The sequence below is a fragment of the Drosophila sechellia genome, chromosome 3L, assembly GCF_004382195.2.
Source record: "Drosophila sechellia strain sech25 chromosome 3L, ASM438219v1, whole genome shotgun sequence".
In the NCBI taxonomy this organism is placed as follows: Eukaryota; Metazoa; Arthropoda; class Insecta; order Diptera; family Drosophilidae; genus Drosophila; species Drosophila sechellia.
The window spans coordinates 2,534,599-2,552,402 of NC_045951.1; the positions used below are offsets into that span (position 1 = coordinate 2,534,599).

Consider the following 17,804-nt stretch of genomic DNA (forward strand, 5'->3'; position numbering starts at 1 on the left):
TAAAAGAGTTTGGCAGTTTAAAGTGGCATCAGCTTAAGCCTTCAGCTCAGCTCCACCAAAGCGAGTATTCACGTGCACTCACACTGCAACTGCAACTGCTACTGCAACTTTAACTCCGCCGGAGTCAACACTTCCGGGCGGAACAGACTCCGGATGGCGAGTGCATCAGCAGTTGACAAGCGACAGATTAGCTTACAATTACAACAAAGCCGGCGCTGAAAGGTGACTAAGCAGATGATGAATAGTAACCTGGCAGAGGAGAGGAGATGTGGGTGGTGGTGCAAAGTAAATATTTGCTCAATATGTGAGCGAGTGAATAAAGTTCAAGCAGGGCCAAGCAAATGCAGGGAAACTGCATACCGCCTGCTACGGAATACCTGGATTTCTGGATTAATTATTGGCTACAGGTAATACATAAAATGCTAATGAAATGGTTACCTAGCATCAACAGAATGGGCAAAGCCAAATGTTGCTATTTTATTTGGGTACTTATGGTGATTAACTAGGAATAGCTTAGCTTCCAATGATGAATATTGGCAGATATTGTGAGAAATCTAAGAAAATTCTTCGACTACAATAAACTACACAATAACTAGGTAATACATAAATGCACATTATGTAGAAATAAATAAAGAGAATAATCAAATTACACTGAAGAGTAAATTATATTAATTGACATGATAAAACTATAAGAGTAACATGCTAGTCTTTAAGTACATACAAAGTAAACATTACAATACATAAAAGAAACAAGACACATGTCTAAATTACAGACAATAAAATAAATACTAAATAAACTTCCTTTGTGGTGACTTACCTAGAGCTCAACAATCTTTCGGCCTCGGCGGCGGTCATGTCATCCGGCAGGCTATCCTCCCGTGGAATCGCCGCAGCTGGAGTAGCAGCTTGAATCGGAGGAGCAGTGGCCACACTGTGATTCACATGAACCTTGATCACTTCATCCACGACATCGTCGATTAGTTCCACATCCAATACATCGCCGTCCTTTAGATGGTTTATGATGTCCTCCTCATCCTCGCCAGCGCTGGTATCGGCATACTCTAAGTCTTGAAGCTCCAGGGAGCCTTGAGCCGGAGCTCGTCGCTCGGGAAGGACCGGAGCCTCTTCCTCCTCTTCGTCCTGCTGGAGTTCCAGCACCTCCACATACTCAACGGCGAGGTGCTCGTCCTCCTCTACGAGATCTAGTTCCTCCTCTTCGTGCGCATCGATGGAAGCAATGGGGGCAATGCCCTTCACCAAGGCCGAACGGGCGGGAGAACATTGGGGCGTGGACTTGGCACTGCCTCCACCACCCATACTCTGATCCTGATTGCTGCTGTTGCGCCGCCTTATAGGTGAAACCACTCCCACGGGTGGGGAACTATACGACCCGCGATGCAGGGGAGATCCCTCCACGCTGGAAGAATTGGGCGACTGGATGAGAACGCCTCTTGAGGGAGCCACTGGCTGGGACTCCTGCACATCCGTCTTGATAATGGCGTAGACCGTGCTCGATTCCTGGCCGAAACCATTGGCTCCGTGGAACTTGCGCTGCATATCGGTCTCCTTGGCCGTGTCGTATAGTTCAGCCTCCGATCCGTAAACCTCGCGACTTTCGCTTCCGTCAGGATTCAGGCGATAGCCCACGTCCACGTAGTTCAGGCTGTGCGGCTGCTCCTCCGTCTGGTCGTAGGCGGGCTGCAGCTTGGCCTTCAGCTCGGGCATGGACTCATTGAAGCCACCCTCCTCCTGGCTGGTCGTCGATATAATGCTCGGGGGACGCTGGCCAAGACCGGCGGCTGGCATGTTCACCGTGATGCTGCTGCGCTTGTTGGCCACTCGCTGTGGAGATCCGGTGGCGGAGCCCGGAATGGAATGTTGCTGCTGCTGTTGGGAGTTGTTGGCCGATGGCGAAGAATCGTCCACAGATTTGCGACCTGGAAGATCAAAAATTAACCATTAATATATACATAGATTATATTTGAAAACTACCAAGGCTTCATACATCCCAAAAGATTAAACTTTAAAAAAATTACAAAAAGGGATCTTTTATTATGAAACTAATTCTGAAACATATGTCATTATGCCAAATCCTCTTTGAGCATCCTTATCAGATCTTTTTGCATGTTGAGAAGCACATGAACACGAGCCGAGTTGGAATGCGGGTCAAAGTTCAAACCATCCTGCAAATGAAGCTCGAAGAAATTCCTATATCTTTTCAACTCCTCCTCCAAAATGTCTTTTTTATCCAGAATCGGTTCACCACGCAGTTCCATCCTAATAAGTTCCATTAAATCGATCATACGATTCCGAACATCTTCGGGTGACTTCTGACTATCGGAATTTTGAAAAGCGTTTGGCTTGTGACTTCTGAGTGAAAATTTAGACGGCGAAGATTGAGATCGACTGGTGTACGATTGCGTGGCAGAGGTAGAAGATTGGTTTGAACGAAAATTCGCTTTTTGGTTTTTGTAAAGCTGACGCACATCGTTATCACTGGTCGTGGGAACGGAAGGGAGGAGCCATCGCCTTGTCTGCAGTTGTGGTTTTAAAATGGATTCACTAGTCCCGCCGGAAGGACGACCACAATTCGAGAAGGTGTCCCAGTACTCAGATGTCGATCGTTTACCGCTGCAGTGGCATGACGAAGAGGAGGAGGTCACTGCGGCTAGAGAGGATTGATTCAGATCGCAGGAACGCTGCATTTCAGTCAGGTTTGGGCACTGCTGAGCCTCTGGCTTCTCCGAGAAGTCGACCCAAGCCAACTCCGCCGGCGGAGGCTGCTCGAAAACGCCAGTCAGTCGCCTTTGGTTCAGGCAAACACTGAAGTGACTCATGTACGCGTTGCGCATGCGCAGCTCGTAGAGGGTGTGGCAATGCATGGTGGTCAGTTTGTTGAGCCACAGCCACGAAGTCCTGAACTCCGGCGTATTTTCGCAGAACACATCCTGTGGACTTGGCGAGCAGTCCAGCATCAGGACAAAGTCATTGGAGAGCAGCGAGCTATTTTGGTCATTCTCATCCGGCGTCCTGACGCTACCTCGATGGCCACTGGCGTGGCTTTCCGCGTGCTGCACATGAGTGGAGGATGTGGTCAGGAGCAGGCTGGCATGGCTATTACTCTTCCTTCTATTACTCGTTACTTTCGAATCTGGCATAATTCATTTGTGTTATTCGGGTGTGTATTTAATTTTGTTTTGATCTAACAATCCAAAAATGTCAAGGGCAGAGAATTCTCCTAGGTTCCTTCGATATTTAAATAGTTTGCACATTCCTGATCTTTAAAATATAGATAGTTGATTCACCGCTAAATATTGTGACACTTTCAATGAATTGTTTAATTAATCGTCCGCTTTCCTAATTTATTTATCTATGCACAAATTTGCCGGGGAACACGAATGCCTAAATGGATCAAAGCTAATCGCAACTTTCATATACACATTTCTGTATTTTGGGACTTTGCAGACTATTTTCGTGTGTAGGTGCTGATGCTAAAGCTGTCAACGGAAGGCATAAATATAGCCGCCTCCAAATACACGTATGTATATGTACATCTCTGAATTGGACCTTTGGGGATCTTTAGTGGGGAGATGGAGCAGACATGCGACACATACATATAAATTTTTTTTTTTTTGGTAAAACGTGTAGGCATTTTCCAATTGACAGTGGAATGTCTTAGAAGTTTTGTAAGTTATTTTAAATATTTGTGTTTAACTATAGTTTTTATGCAGACACGTTTTTATTTTTACCAGTACCCACCTCGACAGGCTTGACAAAGTTTTCGCAAACTGAGACACATTTTTTATTCAATTCACTACCACTTTTCAATGTTCTGAGACACACATCTTGGGATTACTAAGTATAAATATATGGTAAATTAGCTAAGATTGAAAACGAATACGTTGCCACGGGTTCTGATATAGTAACCATGTATATGTCCCTTGCCCCAGTAAGCCTGCTATTATTTGCCAGCGAAGAGGGCCTGTCGAAGACATGATAGCAAAGCTAGGATTTCGGGTGCTGCCAGTTGACCGACCACAGGGGCCGGTGTTGGCCAGCGTGCTAAATCTGGTCAAGTGCACCCTGGCGTATGCTTAATGCCAATTAGACATGCGTGCGCTTTTAATTAAGACCAGCATGAATACTTAATGCAAACGGGGAACTGAGGTCAGTTTGGGGGGCGGGACGACCGAGAGCAGCTGGTGAGGGCGTATGTGTGATTTCTGTTTCGGTTCAAGTAAATAAACTTGATGAAAATTCAAGCCAAATTCCGAAGGTCGGCCGTGGAGTGGGGGAGGCGTAAACAAACGCAATTGAAATCGATGAAAAATCGAAGGGGAAAATCACACTTTTGTTCGCTCTGTGTGTGCGTTGTATAATGAGATGCGAAAATTAATGAAAAACCGGGCCAAAAATAAATGCTTTGCAAAAAAAATGACACGAGAATAAAAAAAGAATAAAAGCAAACAAAAGACAATTAATGAGAAGTAACAAATGGCAATCAGAAAAGGGGGGTAAACGAAATGGGAAATTGAAGCAATGAAACTGAATGCATAGAAAAAATGCAACTACATATATACATATTCAACGAACGCTTTCAATGAATCAAAGGCAAAAAATCGATTTGAGTTTCTTAAAAAAAAATGGATGAAAAAATTTTGGCACTTGCTTTTCACTTTGAGGAACAACCACTAAAACCATGAAAAAATTTGACTAGTAAAATGCAAAAATAATTGTTTGAGGAACCACAACAAAGCAACGGCAAATTAGAGAAGCCAAAAACAGGGAAAAGGAAGATTTTGCAAGAGACGCCAGAAGAAATGTCAAGACAAAAAACGGAAGTTGCTGTCAAAATGTGCCAAAAACCCACAGATAAGAAGGGGAATCCCCGGAAAGAAAGGCAGCTGCAGTGTGTAGGCTGGCTGGGTGATATAGAAAGTCGGCGCTTGTGTACTTGTTGGGTCAACTTGCAAAAGTCCTGACAATGCAGATATGCATAATGAAAACACAAACGAGACCAAAACAAAGGCGAGTCTTAAATCTCTGTGGCTAAAAAGAGGGCACAAAGATCTTCTGCATGTCCTGCAAAATAGCTGAGCAGGCTAAACTCCTGGGAATTCATTAAAGCAAAAATAAACAGCAATCTGAACAAATGCGCACATATTTCAAATTTCCATAGAAGATAAAATTCTGTTACGTGCAAATTTAAATGCTTCGCTTATGACAGATGAAAAAGTTTCGAAAAAATAAAAAATTCTTAAATAGTCACAGCCTCTTAATAATATATTTTGATTTATATTTAAATATATTTATATTTATATTTTAGTTTTATTGACAGAAAAATATTTCAAAGTGAACACGATTCACTGACTATAACGACTATATCTTAAATAAACTGAATTACGACAAAACAAAATTCAAATGGAAACGAAGAAAATATTTCAATGCATTTAAAACCGAAATTGATTTTAAATACTTGAGGATACTTTTTAGCCCAAGGAAAATATCTCAATGCAAGTCGGAGAATATCTTTTGGACACATTCCTTATTTCTGTCCAGCAGCAACAGGCAAACTGAGGGAACAAAAGGCAACACTGAAATATTTTACAACCTCTGAATGGCGAAAACTGCAAACACATGACAATCGCAAACATTTTTGTTGTGGCATACAATTTCAAATTTGAAAATAAACTCGGCGAAAGGAGAAAAAGCAGCGGAAGAGTGCGAGAAAATTGTGAAAAAAAAGTATAGGAAAAGTTTAAACGTTCTCTGGTGGCTGTTGCCATGCCAAGAAAAACTTCCCACAAATGTGAATGAATTTTTTGAATATTTTGTTTGTCGCCACAACAAAATGCAGTTCGCTGAACCTCCGGCGAAACAAAGAAAGGCTTCCATAATTTTCGATATCCAGAAGATACTTTACAGCTGGCAGATGCTTGCATCTTTTGCGTTCTTTTTGCACATTTTTCTCTACATCTGTATTTTTCGCCCGCCATCAATTAACTCTTTTTAAATATATATTAGGGTCACTCGGGCAGCTTGCAATTTAATTTCAGTTCAAATCAATTACGCAATGCGTAAAGTTGCAAGTGAATGAATACCTCCACACTTAGATCTGATTTAAAAAGAGGATCGCCATTCAATGAAAGCACTTTCCCGGCGCAGTTCAAATTGTCAACTGATCAAAACGACGGTGACAAGAAAAAGCCAGAGCTCTCCGCTCCATTCAAGACAATTCCAGACTCCGAAGGCGAGGATCTGTTATCAGCCAGGGGGACAAAAAAGCCGAATCTGACACCTCACGTGCCCCTCGAAAATCGAACAAACCCACAACAATCACGCCCCTAGCTCATGGTTACTATATATTTCGATTTTCTATTTGCCTCGCGGCAACGTGCGGCAAATAATTTGTTTTGATTTGCACGGCTTCGGATTATCTTCACTTTATTTTGAATTATTTTGTTTTGGGAATTCTTTCGATTACGCGTTCGAATTCTTTTTTCGATTTTATTGCGAAAGTTCTTGCCCGCTTATCAACGCGACATCAACTGAAGAACGACCGCAGAAAATTTTCGCTTTTTCAGCATCGCCGCGAAGAAAAGAGCGTGGAAAATGAGCATATAGCCGAGATCGACCGATCGGCGCATCATTCTCTCTCCGCCGTGCGTTTTTTGGGGCCAGACATGCGGCAGTCAAGTTACAGGGTATTCCGAGTGGCTTTCTCAACACATTCTTTTTGAGGGTCGCCGCTTGTCAAGCTGCCAGATTGCAAAATCCCCAAAATGAAATGTTGGGAAAGGCCAGAAATCCGAGAGAATCAGTCAAGTGTCGAGACAGATTTTTCGACTAGTGATATCTAATAATAAAATTGAAAGAAAATAGCTGAGAACGACAGAGTAGGAAATTTGCTGTATATCTTTTTGGAACCATTCAAAATAATCCTTTTATAGCTAGCTTAATGGTTCAAACAAATAAGAGCTGCAAATCAAATTAATTATTTGCAGGAAAATTAACACAATTTCCTTCAGTGTAGTTTGGACATCGCACTGCGTTTGTGGCGATTTCCAAAGAGTTTTCTCTCTTGCGAAATGTCGCGTTGATGATTTTCTCGATGTGAACATATTTCAGCACATTTTCGCAATGGACGTCATCAGTTTGGCGTGAAAAGAAGTGACGGAAAACTGTGAAAAAAACTACAACATAAATGAGAAAAATGCGAAGATGCTGGGTGGTCAAAGTAGGCAAACAAAGAACAGGAAAAGCGAGGGGAAAAGTCTGCAAGTGGCTGTCGAAAAACCCACGCGCCTTCCATTAAGACATCGGATCATTGAACTCTTGCGGTAAATTGCTCTATAAGATTCACAACATTTATATTAAAACTATATTTTTAACTAACTAGCTATTTTTACTATTGTCAGTTGAATAGTTTTAAGTCAATTGTTCATGCTTTTTATTTATATTTTTAAATAAAACCAGACTACTATGGACCGTTGTCGTAAGCAGTGCAAGCAGTTTTGCCACTGGCGCCATCTGTTGTTCGGCAGACTAAGCTTTGGTGTATAAGCAAACTAAGAGAGCACAAATGTAGCCGAGACTCGAACCACCAGTACCGATACTAGGGCTGCAGTGCCTTCAGCGAAGACAGCAACCCTCTTCTGGCAAAATACACCGAGCAAAAAACAGTAATTAACTCTAAAGGGACTTTAAGCATTAACATTTGAAAAAGAATTATAATATGATAACTTTCAATGGAAGGAACTTTTGAGCGATAAAGACACCATTTATTTGTCGGCATTAGTGCTCTTTGTGAATAAAAGCGTACATCGTTTGTTGGAAATTGTGTGCGCTGTCTTCATTGTTTTCGTTTGGTTTGCGTTGGCGGCACACAAACACAAATGCAGCCGAGCCCCCTCTTTTCTACCAGTCTATTCGTAACATATTGTCAATATTTGAGCGGCTTTTAATTTGTGATAAATAAAACCTTCCGTTTGGGATTAACCAATATATAATGATAAAACATTTGTGCCCATCATGTTTCATTGTGCTGATATATAAAGTGGAGCACAAGCAACTTTTGGCAGTCATAATTTACTGACAGACGGCAGCAGACATTTTGCACTGAAAGAAAATATATAGCTTGTCTTCTGTAATTATGGAAACTTAGTTTTTTGGAGCTAAGCAATCAAGAATATGCTTTTTCAATAATACTAAGGAAGTCTAATTTCTTTTAAGTTTCTTTTAGTGCACAGTTCGGGACTTTCCCCCACCTGAAAGCACCCATCTCTTCTCGATGGCGTCGCAGTTGTATTTGAGTAGTATTTTCCGCGTTATTTATAAACTCTTGAATGTGACAGGCGGACGCAGGCCATTCAAAATGTGCCATGCAGCACAGAAGCCTAGGCCTTCCGTTCGACTCTATGTTTCTATTTCTCTTCACTTCGCCCCCGATCCCCCCATTTTACCCCCAATGAGTCCGTGCCCCATTCATGTGTGCTCGTCATGTCTCGAGTCTGACACTCGTTAAGGGTATGGCCAAAGGTACAGTGATTCATTTAAAAGTATTAGTTGAAAACTTTCCTTTCATCGAGTTAGAGAAACTAGTGGTTACTACCTTAAAGTTTATATAAAATGATATCAAAAGTTGACACAATTTCAGCTTACTGTGTCTTCACTGTAGATATGATGTTTATAGAGCACATTCCCATTTGCATTTAGATGGCGCTAAGCAAATGACGGGTGCTGTGTCAGCGATTTGACAAGAAAATGCTGTAAAAATTGTGTTTGGTCTACTAAAAGAGCACGGGAATAGGCGAGTACAGGGAAATGGCCAAAAACGACAGACACTCCATTCAAAGAGAAGAAAAACTGGAACTTCAAACATACAAACTACATACTACATACTAGGCAATTGCAGACACAACCTACCCCAACTTGAGCACATAATCCAATCCACTTAATTCCATTGCACCCTCCGCAGCCATTAAATCAATAAATCAAGGTGCGCCACGCCCCCTTCATGAACCACACAACACTGCCATTTATGAATTAAAAAGACTTCCAGACCCCAGTTCGCATCGCCAGATAACCAATAATCGGCAGAAGCTACAACTCGTGGAGTAAAGCAGACAGTGGAAACAACATGACTTTACTGAAATTTAAATACCCTTACAAACCAAATATTACAGGGTACTTTAAGTGCCAAAGTGCTTATGTTTTTTTTTTACTATACTATATTATTATACAGCCAAGTTTCAGATAATTAGCAAGCAAAATATGTTAATTTGCCAACTATATGCTATTTGTATATATAAATCGGGCATGTTGCCAACAATGATGTAATTAACATCCATTGTAATATCAACTGCATTTTATTTAAGTCAGAAATAATCAAAATTTCCAAATGCCTCACTATTTCCGACTTAATCGCTATTCCATAATAATGCCATCTTGATTCGCCAGTCATAAAACTCCCCCGAAAGAGCATCGAAATGTGGTATCTTCGGGATGAGAATCGAACTGAGATTGAGAACTGAGGCTGCTGGCGGAAGTGCGGCGTGCAAATACCAATTCTGTAATCAGCAGCAGGATGGGATGGTTTGGGATGGCGGACGAGAAGGCAGAGGAGCAACGCATCATTGAATTCCTAATCTGGCATTAATACAATTTTATGTGCGGAGTCGCTAGAAGAGCAGAGTCCCAAGAAGAAGACCCCAAGAGGGGGCGGGAATCCCAACAAAATCCGCCAAACGCCAACGAGCCTCGGACCATGAAGATGGGCGACGACAGATTGTGAGCATTGCACTCGAGGAGGAGGATGAAGTGCACCAGGGAACAGGGCAGCGGAATGCTCGGATGGCGGCGGGCGGCGGGCAGCAGCGTTTGGAATGTTGTCGAGCCGTTGTCGTTGGGGGCTGCATTTGATATGCCTGCTGTGTTTGACCCATATTAGAATTTGCCTCCAGAGCACACGCAGAAAAATATAGGTAACTTTTAAGAAGGCACATGATCGAACATTTTACTACTAATGGTTTAAAAGTAAGTTACATTAAGGTTACTCTATTTTCTGCCAGTGTAAAAACAGCAACAGAGTCGAGTTTGAAGAGGTGGTGTCAGGAGGACAAGGAAGGGTCTTGGGCGGTGGAAGGGCGGAGTTGGGGCAGCGCGCAAGTCACGATTTGTACACCGCTTAGAAAAACTTGTAATGAATGTGGGATGCAATGAAATGGAATGGCTGGGGATGAGCTGGGGCCAGTGGAGGACAACAGGAGGCCACTGCACAATGAAGTCGACCTGGCAGTTCAGCACACACACACATACACACAAGAGGAATGTCTGGAAGGTGTTTGAACTCAAGCCAGCAAAGTTCAAAACTTCGCAATAAAGGAAGTTCGAGAATGCCCTGAGATGAGTTGCTTCTCGTTCCTGATTCACAAGGCTATTAATTATGGCCAGAAAGGAAGGAAAAGACCACAACAAAATGGAGCAACATGGAAACTAGAACTTCCTTGGATAAGCCTGACTTTGATGTCCGTAGACAAGACGTATAATAAGATTGGAAAGCCCTTTTAGCAAGCCCCTATCTATTTACATATTTAATCTAAATACTATCAGCTCCATGATGATTCATGAAAATATTCTGGGCTGTCACCTTATCAACGTTAAAAGCGCGGTTTTTGTTTGGCTTTTTAGTACTTTTCCTGAGAAATTGTTTTGCTTTTGTATGCATTTTTGTCTACCAAAAATGTTTGTGAATAATTTGTTTAGCGCGGAATGCTTTATATTATCATTTTAAAGAGCTCACCTTCATTTTCGCTGCGTCGTCGCCTGGGAACACTGTTGTAGTTGCCTCCGTGGTAGTACTCCATCTCCGACTTCTCCGTAGACTCGTTCTCCTGCTTTTCATCTTCAGTGTGAACTGGGGACGAAGGTCCCGAGGAGGCACTGGCCACCGGTGAGCCAGAGGTGGCCGAATTGGTGCTGCCACTGAGTCCATTGCCGGGATACTGTCCGTTTCCGGATCCACCGTCCAGCGATCCCCTCTTGGCCGGCTGCATTAAGTACGAGCTGGTGGGCGAGGCGCAGGATGAGGGCGTGGAGCAATTGGTCAAGGGCAGAGAATCCTCGATGAGATCTACGGACTTTTTACGCGGCTTCTCCGGCGGAATGGGAGCTACTCCCTGATCGCATGAGTTCCTCAGCAGCTCCTGCTGCTCCTGCATCAGGGATCGCTGAAGCACAGCTGCCGATTTGGCCGGAGGTGGAGGCGGAGAATTATCCGCAGCTTTAGTCGGCGACTGACGCACCCTGTCCGGATTGAACTTCACCGGACTCACGTTCTTTGGCTTGACCGCCGGAATGGGCGGCAATGGTGGCGACTTGACCGGACTGCCAATCTTCCCGCTCCTTGGCTTGATTTCTGGCGGAGCGTGCGATCGCATTGGCGGATTGGGACTGGCATTTGGTGGAGGTTGTGGCGGTTCCATTGCCGGTTTGGCCACCTTTTCGCTATCCATGATCAGCCCGGTTCCGGGTACTGTACGTATGATATCGCAGCGGTTTAGATCGCTGTGCGTCCGAGTTGTTTTGGTCTTGGTAAAATGGGAGGTCCACTTCTTCTGCTTCTCGATCAGCTCCCGTGAATTGAACTTTCGCTCCGGTTTCTCCGGCTTGTCACCGCCGGAACTGGCGAACAGAGCACTTACTGACCCGCTGGCCGGTGGTGGAACAGGCGATGGCTCCTCCGACTTCAATCGGGATATATTGTGCTGCGGGTACTTGACCACCGAGGTGGGGACCACTTGCGCCGCTGGTTCCACAATAAATTTGCTGTTGCTCAAGCGTTGCTCTGGTGGCACTCCATTCTGGGCCACAATGGCTGCATTGTTGTTGTTGTGAACGAGTGATACCCCGGAGGGAAACGGAGTCCTCCGCTTGGGCGGCGACTGCGAGCGATCGGAGGAGCGTGATGACGAGCGATCCGAGCCGTCACATAAGTTGTCCTCCCGCGAACCACTTCTCAACAGTCGAGAACTCACATTCGAGTTGGACTCCACGCCCAATTTCTCGAACAGAGCCCGGGCGTTATTGAACCTGGCGGAGTGGGATTCCGTTCGCACCGCCGGAGCTCCTTGGACGTGGGCGTGGTGGGCAGCAGCAGCGGCGGCGGCGGCAGCGGCGGCGGCAGCGGCGTGGGCGGCAGCCACAGCGCTTAGCTGCTCCACCGGCTGGATCTCGATGGGCTTGCGCTGGAAGATGTTGGCTATCTGGCTCACCTTACCCACGGGAGCGGGTGCATGGTGCATCGGTTTCTCCATGATTAAACTGCAAAGAATTCAAAGAAAAGATTGCTTAGAATAAGTAGGTTCGATCATTCTTTATTCAATATTACAATTTAATGCAACGTTTCTCTGGTGAAACCAAAAAAAAAATGATCCATTAACTTATAACACAATGTTTTGTGCAAATTCCGGTGTTTTTCCTTTACTATCGGAAGTCGTGTATATTACGAGATTCAGTTATCTATGATACAAATTCAACCCAGCCGCACCCTAATGGCCAAACTGATAAAATCGATGGGTAACTTCAACGCTTATTGCAGTTTTACCTTTGCCATTTTCTTGCTCATCGATTTGACTGACTTTCGCGGCGATTTTCACCTTCACTTTCTGCTGATTTCTATGAATATTCCTTTGTTATGCGTATGTTTGTTATTTTCTGCACATCAAACACAATTAAGGTTCCATTGATATAGATGGGAACCTAATATCCGGTCCCTGCTCCCTCGTCTTCCAGCTGAGTTCCCAGGTGTTGGATGTGTGAAAGTCTTTGAAAAAGTGAACAAATTTCAGTTGTTGGTGCCTCGGCGAGAAAGAGACGGCATTGCCATATGGTATCCAACTGGGGCTTTCTTTGCAGAAAGGCGAAGAGAGGCCGTGAGAGACACGGAGAGCCTCGGAGAGTGGGGAATGTCGGTGCGACATTGAAAGCTATGCGATGAGGTGTAGGTGATAGGGTAGTGGTTACCGTTATCGGCTCGGGCGGTATTGATTTACGAGTTGGGCTAGGTTGGCGCCGCAAGATGCCCTACTGGCAATGGGAAATATTCCTATGAAGAATGGTTTGTAACAATCTGTAGTGGGATTTTACAACAGATTAAACAAAACTTCATAACTGCTAATAAAGTAGAGCTATCTAACCCTGCTCGTAGAATTTTATAACTACTAATCTCCGCTAATGAGCTAAACTAATTTTATAAACATTACCCCACCCAGACCTAATTAAGACGCCTAAACAAAACTAACTTCTTTATAATCACAATTCTTTGTGTATTTTCTGTGTGTCAGAGCGCGGTAGGCGAAAAAAGCGCAGTTTGTGCCACACAGACTATCTTAACGCAGCAGACAGTCGAAACTTATCGCAAAGTCAATAAGAATACGCGCCTAACTAGCTGGAAAAGAGCAAACACGAGCGAAGAGGTAAACAAATGGCCCGATAGTGAACTCACACCCATGTCCACACAATTAGGAGGAGCGACCGAAACCGAGACAAAGGTCGGATCTGAACAGTCGGCCGCACTATGCAAATATCTGCCCGGGGTCTTGTGTCTTGTAAATATGGAAGCGGCGCAAAAGTCAGAGCCCGAAACACGAGACAATGGCGACGGATAGGCACTAATCTAATCTAATCGAAATGCACATTGCATGTGACCGCGAATAAGGATGGAATAAGGTGGATAAGATAAAGATTACGGCGAGATAAATATAGCCGATGATCTCGTCCGTCGTTGGATTATTCAAAATCACCCGTACCACATGACGGATGAGTTGAATCGTAAAGTCTTCACTTAAAATATTACGCATCCGCCGCGTTGCTCCTTCCCGGGGGAAAACAACGTTGCACTCAGTGCATAGTATTCGTGGTAAATGTTTAAAGAGCTCGCAGATTTATTTGGCTGCCGAGTTGATATTGATTTAATGACAGTTCCTCTCCATTTATCCACATCCATCCACCCTCATTATAAATGAATGGCGCTACCTACCAGTGGCCAGAGAGGCAAGGACGTGAAAGGACCGACATGGACACGACCAGCAAGCTGCTCAAATGCACAATCCCTGCAGCTTTTGGGGTGGTATTGGCTGCTCGTTTGGCAGACTACACAGCTATTTATAACAACCCCATGGGGTCCCTCCATGGCTCCTTGTCCTTGGCTTTTTGGCATCGCAATTTAAGCACACAGTTCATGGCAAGATCTCCCATTGAGGGCTTTCAAGGGTGAATGCAAGATGATGAATAGCCCATATAGTTTCTATATATGATTTGCAGAGAATTATCGATTTAAATATCCCCTAATGGTTCAATATGCCTTTTAAAACTATTTTCAGTTTATTATACAGTCAAACTCGTTTTACTCATGAAAGATGCACACCATTCCCAACTGTGAACCATAATATCTATTACAGTTTCCGAGTAATTTGCATTATAAAAACGACGGAGAATCCATTCAGCGGCACCCTCGTTCTCAGCACAACTGTCACCATTATCATTAGCATAAATACGGATTAAGACACCCCATTAGAGCACTGTAATCAGCGCTAAATGCCCCCGATCATAACGATAACGATCATAATTTGCAATTTACGCCTTGCAAATGACAAAAAACTAGTTTACCCCTGTCTCTCTAATTTTTGCATAAATGTTAATTGCAGTCGGCAAAATGTTAAATTGCACTCGTTAGCTCAAACACGTGATCCCGGCGAGATGATGGAGGAGGAGGAGGGACTGGCACCAGGAGGAGGCCGGGCCAGGTGAGCAGCAGGTAGCCAGCGACGACGCCATATGTTATAATTGCGTCAACATTCAGTCTCTTGAGCGTGAACAAGAAAACAATGTCAACAATGAAATGATGGCCCCATTGTGAATGGCAGTGGCACACCGGGTGCAAGTGGAGTGAAGTGGCGGGCACAAAAGATTGGTAGCAATTAGTGAAGCCACCTACCTACGCGCTCTGTGGATCCGTGGATGGTACTCCACCAAGCCATACATATACTAGGCGAAGGCGAGATGGGAATCCCCGCTGGGAGGTCTTGGAGTTGCCCACCAGTTCACACGAATTAAAGCTTGGCGCCAGGGAAATGATTCTTAATATGATATGGATATAGGAATCGGAACAGCAGTAATGATGACGACATGATGATGATGATAATGTCGGGAACCAAAGTCACTGCTGTGAGCAATCAGATCGGGGTTAACAAGCGGACAACCTCTTATAACAAAGTTATATAGATCATTCATACATTGTTTCTTAGTAAATAACTAAATTAAAAAGAATATAACTAATTCAAAGCTGATGTTGTGTCTGCCAAAAAGCACTTCCTTTGGGATAACTTTTATAATGATGTAAGATATAAGTTCATTCGTGTACTTTTTCAACAGTTTCTGTGTCAGCATTTTAGTTACATCTATGACTCTTGATTCAAAGATCAACCTTGGACGCTACTTCACAAAGAGTCGCCTTAGTTCCTAGTATTATTCTCCAGCTTTTGTGTGCTTAACAAGTTGTATTTCTTTCATTTCGATTCAAAGTCCAACCTTCGCTGGTCGTGACAACTGTCTGGCACACAAACTTACAGACCTGTAGACCGGCGGGCCATTTTCCGCGTAGGCCTGGTTAGTAACACAACTAACGAAGGAACCAAGAAATATATATAAAAAAAAACACAGCCAACAACATTCACTTATTAAACGAGAACACAACAATTCAAGATGTTTTGATACGGTCGCCTTGCTACCGCAGCGGCGATGAATGCGAAACGAGTTGTTTTCGATGTTGTGTGTATATTGTGTGTTGTCTGTGGTTCGCTGGTCTTGTTAGACAAATTATGCCAATTAAACGGTGGGAAAACAAGTTGGCAAGTCTGCACGAGGTGGCCCCCTAGAGTGGGTTTCGCGATCCCACTCCGGCAGTCTCCCACTTCTGAAATTCTGCATCCAAACTGGATTGTGCCTACGTGCAAGAGCAAAAATGCATGCCCCACCGAACGAGTCTTCAAAGGATGCGCCCTGCCAAATTGAATAACCAGAGGAGCAGCTCCAGCACCGCACTCCACAGATCCCAGGCCAGAACCAATTGAGATACGTCCTCAGCGCTCCAAAGTGTTTAGAGCCTCACACATCGATCCGGGATCCATTTGCATAATCGAACCGATTGACTTTTATAAGCCTGACAAATGACTGCCAGTGAGTCAGTGGCCTGGAATCGGGTGGAGGACACTGTCGTTGCCGGCTTGGCGAGTCACTATTCTTAAGCATTCCCAGGATGCTGGCACAGCATTTGCATACACTCCACCTCAGGTAGCAACCTATTCCATATGCTCCATATTGTAGTGAGGGGATTCTTAAAATATTTACATTAAAATACAGATTTGGGATAAAAAAAAGTTGATCTAAAAATGGATCTCGATCAGAACTTCACCCTATCCTGTAATAGTTTATTATTAAATTATGAATATATTCGGAAAGTTATTTTTATTATTTTGCCAAACTCTTGTTGCTACCCTCGACTGGCGTCCAAATAAACTAGACCTCAACGTGGCGCCATCGTCCTCGCGTTTCCCCGAATGAGTCTCATGTGCGCATAATTAAGGAGTCCAGGGATCTACAAACTTGGCTAAGGATTCGCTACGTGTGTATGTGCTAGCGAGTTTTTATGGGCTAACTGGGAGATGATGGGCTTCTAAAAAACAGTTGTGGCAGCTTTGGGAAGGGGACTTGCCACGGCGTATGGAACAAATGTTCCATATACTAAGCATACGAGTTGTCAGATGGGATTATGCTTCATCAGCTATAAGTTTGGCCATGCATAAAGTCTAGTTTATGGTAAAAAAGCGGTAGAAACTATTAAAATAAATAATGTAATCTTTAAATATTAGACTTTTATTGTTCATAAATGTGTTTTTATGTTAGTCAAGGTGTAATTATTTTCTAAAACTAATATATGGGATGTGTAATTGAAATTTATGAGCACTCCACAGTTGCATTAATCTTGCCATAAACCCGCTGGGCACTTGGATTTATTGCCCGGCGATAGCCAAAAGTTGACTCACCTTTCTCCTGGCCAATTCAGGTGCTATGTGGTGTCCTCCTTCCTCCTTCTCCTCGCTGGCCTCCTCGGCTCTTCCTTTGTTGTTTGATTAAACCTGCTCTACACCTAAAGCCTGGCTCCGCTCCAAACATTTGTCATTGTGGCGGGATGTTTGTAGTGCGCTTTTTCTGCAGTTTTTTTTTAACTCAAGTGGAGCCAGGTGATGCTGCTCCGGCTCCCCACTGCCAACTCCACTTCCACTTCCACTTCCTCCCACTCGATGCACTGAAGCGTGTCTAGCTGTTTCTTCTCGTCCGTCGACGTCGTCGTGGTTGTCAGCCAATCAACCCACCGCTGGCCTCATCGGTGTCAGCATTTTTTGTGTGTTTGGTTTGCCTTTTGCGCAAGATGAAAATGCAAATTTCTGCAAAAAACAATCGGAGAAACAAACGCAAACAAGAGTTAGGAGAGCGAAAATGCAGTTAACAGAAATGGGAAACTTAAGTGATGCATGGTAATTAAACAATTGTAATAGTTCACTGCTTAAAATTATAATTTATTTTAAAGCGTTGTAGGTACATGGGTCTTATTTTAGAATCATTCATATCTCATATCACATTTAATATCACATAAGATACCTATTTTATATTAGAATATTTTTCTCAGTACACTTGCAGGTTCAATGAACCGAAAAACAGCCGAAAGCTGGCCAACGAAACCCAAT

The 17,804-nt window shown here is 43.7% G+C and overlaps 2 protein-coding genes across 19 annotated transcripts in view; both read right to left on the reverse strand.

The window, feature by feature from the left end:
• The window catches only part of LOC6610492, a 33,958-nt gene extending 16,454 nt beyond the window's left edge, over positions 1-17,504 (reverse strand). For 16 of the 18 annotated variants that reach the window (XM_032719686.1, XM_032719679.1, XM_032719688.1 and 13 more), the window contains exons 1-3: positions 17,103-17,504; positions 10,802-12,321; positions 818-1,937 (exon numbers count right to left, since the gene is read on the reverse strand). In XM_032719686.1, coding sequence (XP_032575577.1) covers positions 818-1,937; positions 10,802-12,314 — 2,633 coding nt within the window. In that variant the 5' untranslated portion in view covers positions 12,315-12,321; positions 17,103-17,504. Of the gene's footprint in view, positions 1-817; positions 1,938-3,759; positions 3,864-10,801; positions 12,322-12,604; positions 12,794-17,102 lie in introns of those variants that run through there. The other 2 variants (XM_032719676.1, XM_032719693.1) reach the window with 2 other exon arrangements.
• On the reverse strand, positions 2,033-3,678 carry LOC116801269. The gene has a single exon (XM_032719694.1). The coding sequence runs from the start codon at positions 3,156-3,158 to the stop codon at positions 2,082-2,084; it is 1,077 nt and encodes a 358-aa protein (XP_032575585.1). The 5' UTR covers positions 3,159-3,678; the 3' UTR covers positions 2,033-2,081.
• Positions 17,505-17,804: the final 300 nt, after the last annotated feature.

Bases quoted from the DNA above. Each gene is read 5' to 3' on its own strand.
- LOC116801269 (XM_032719694.1), bottom strand. From the start codon at position 3,158: ATGCCAGATTCGAAAGTAACGAGTAATAGAAGGAAGAGTAATAGCCAT.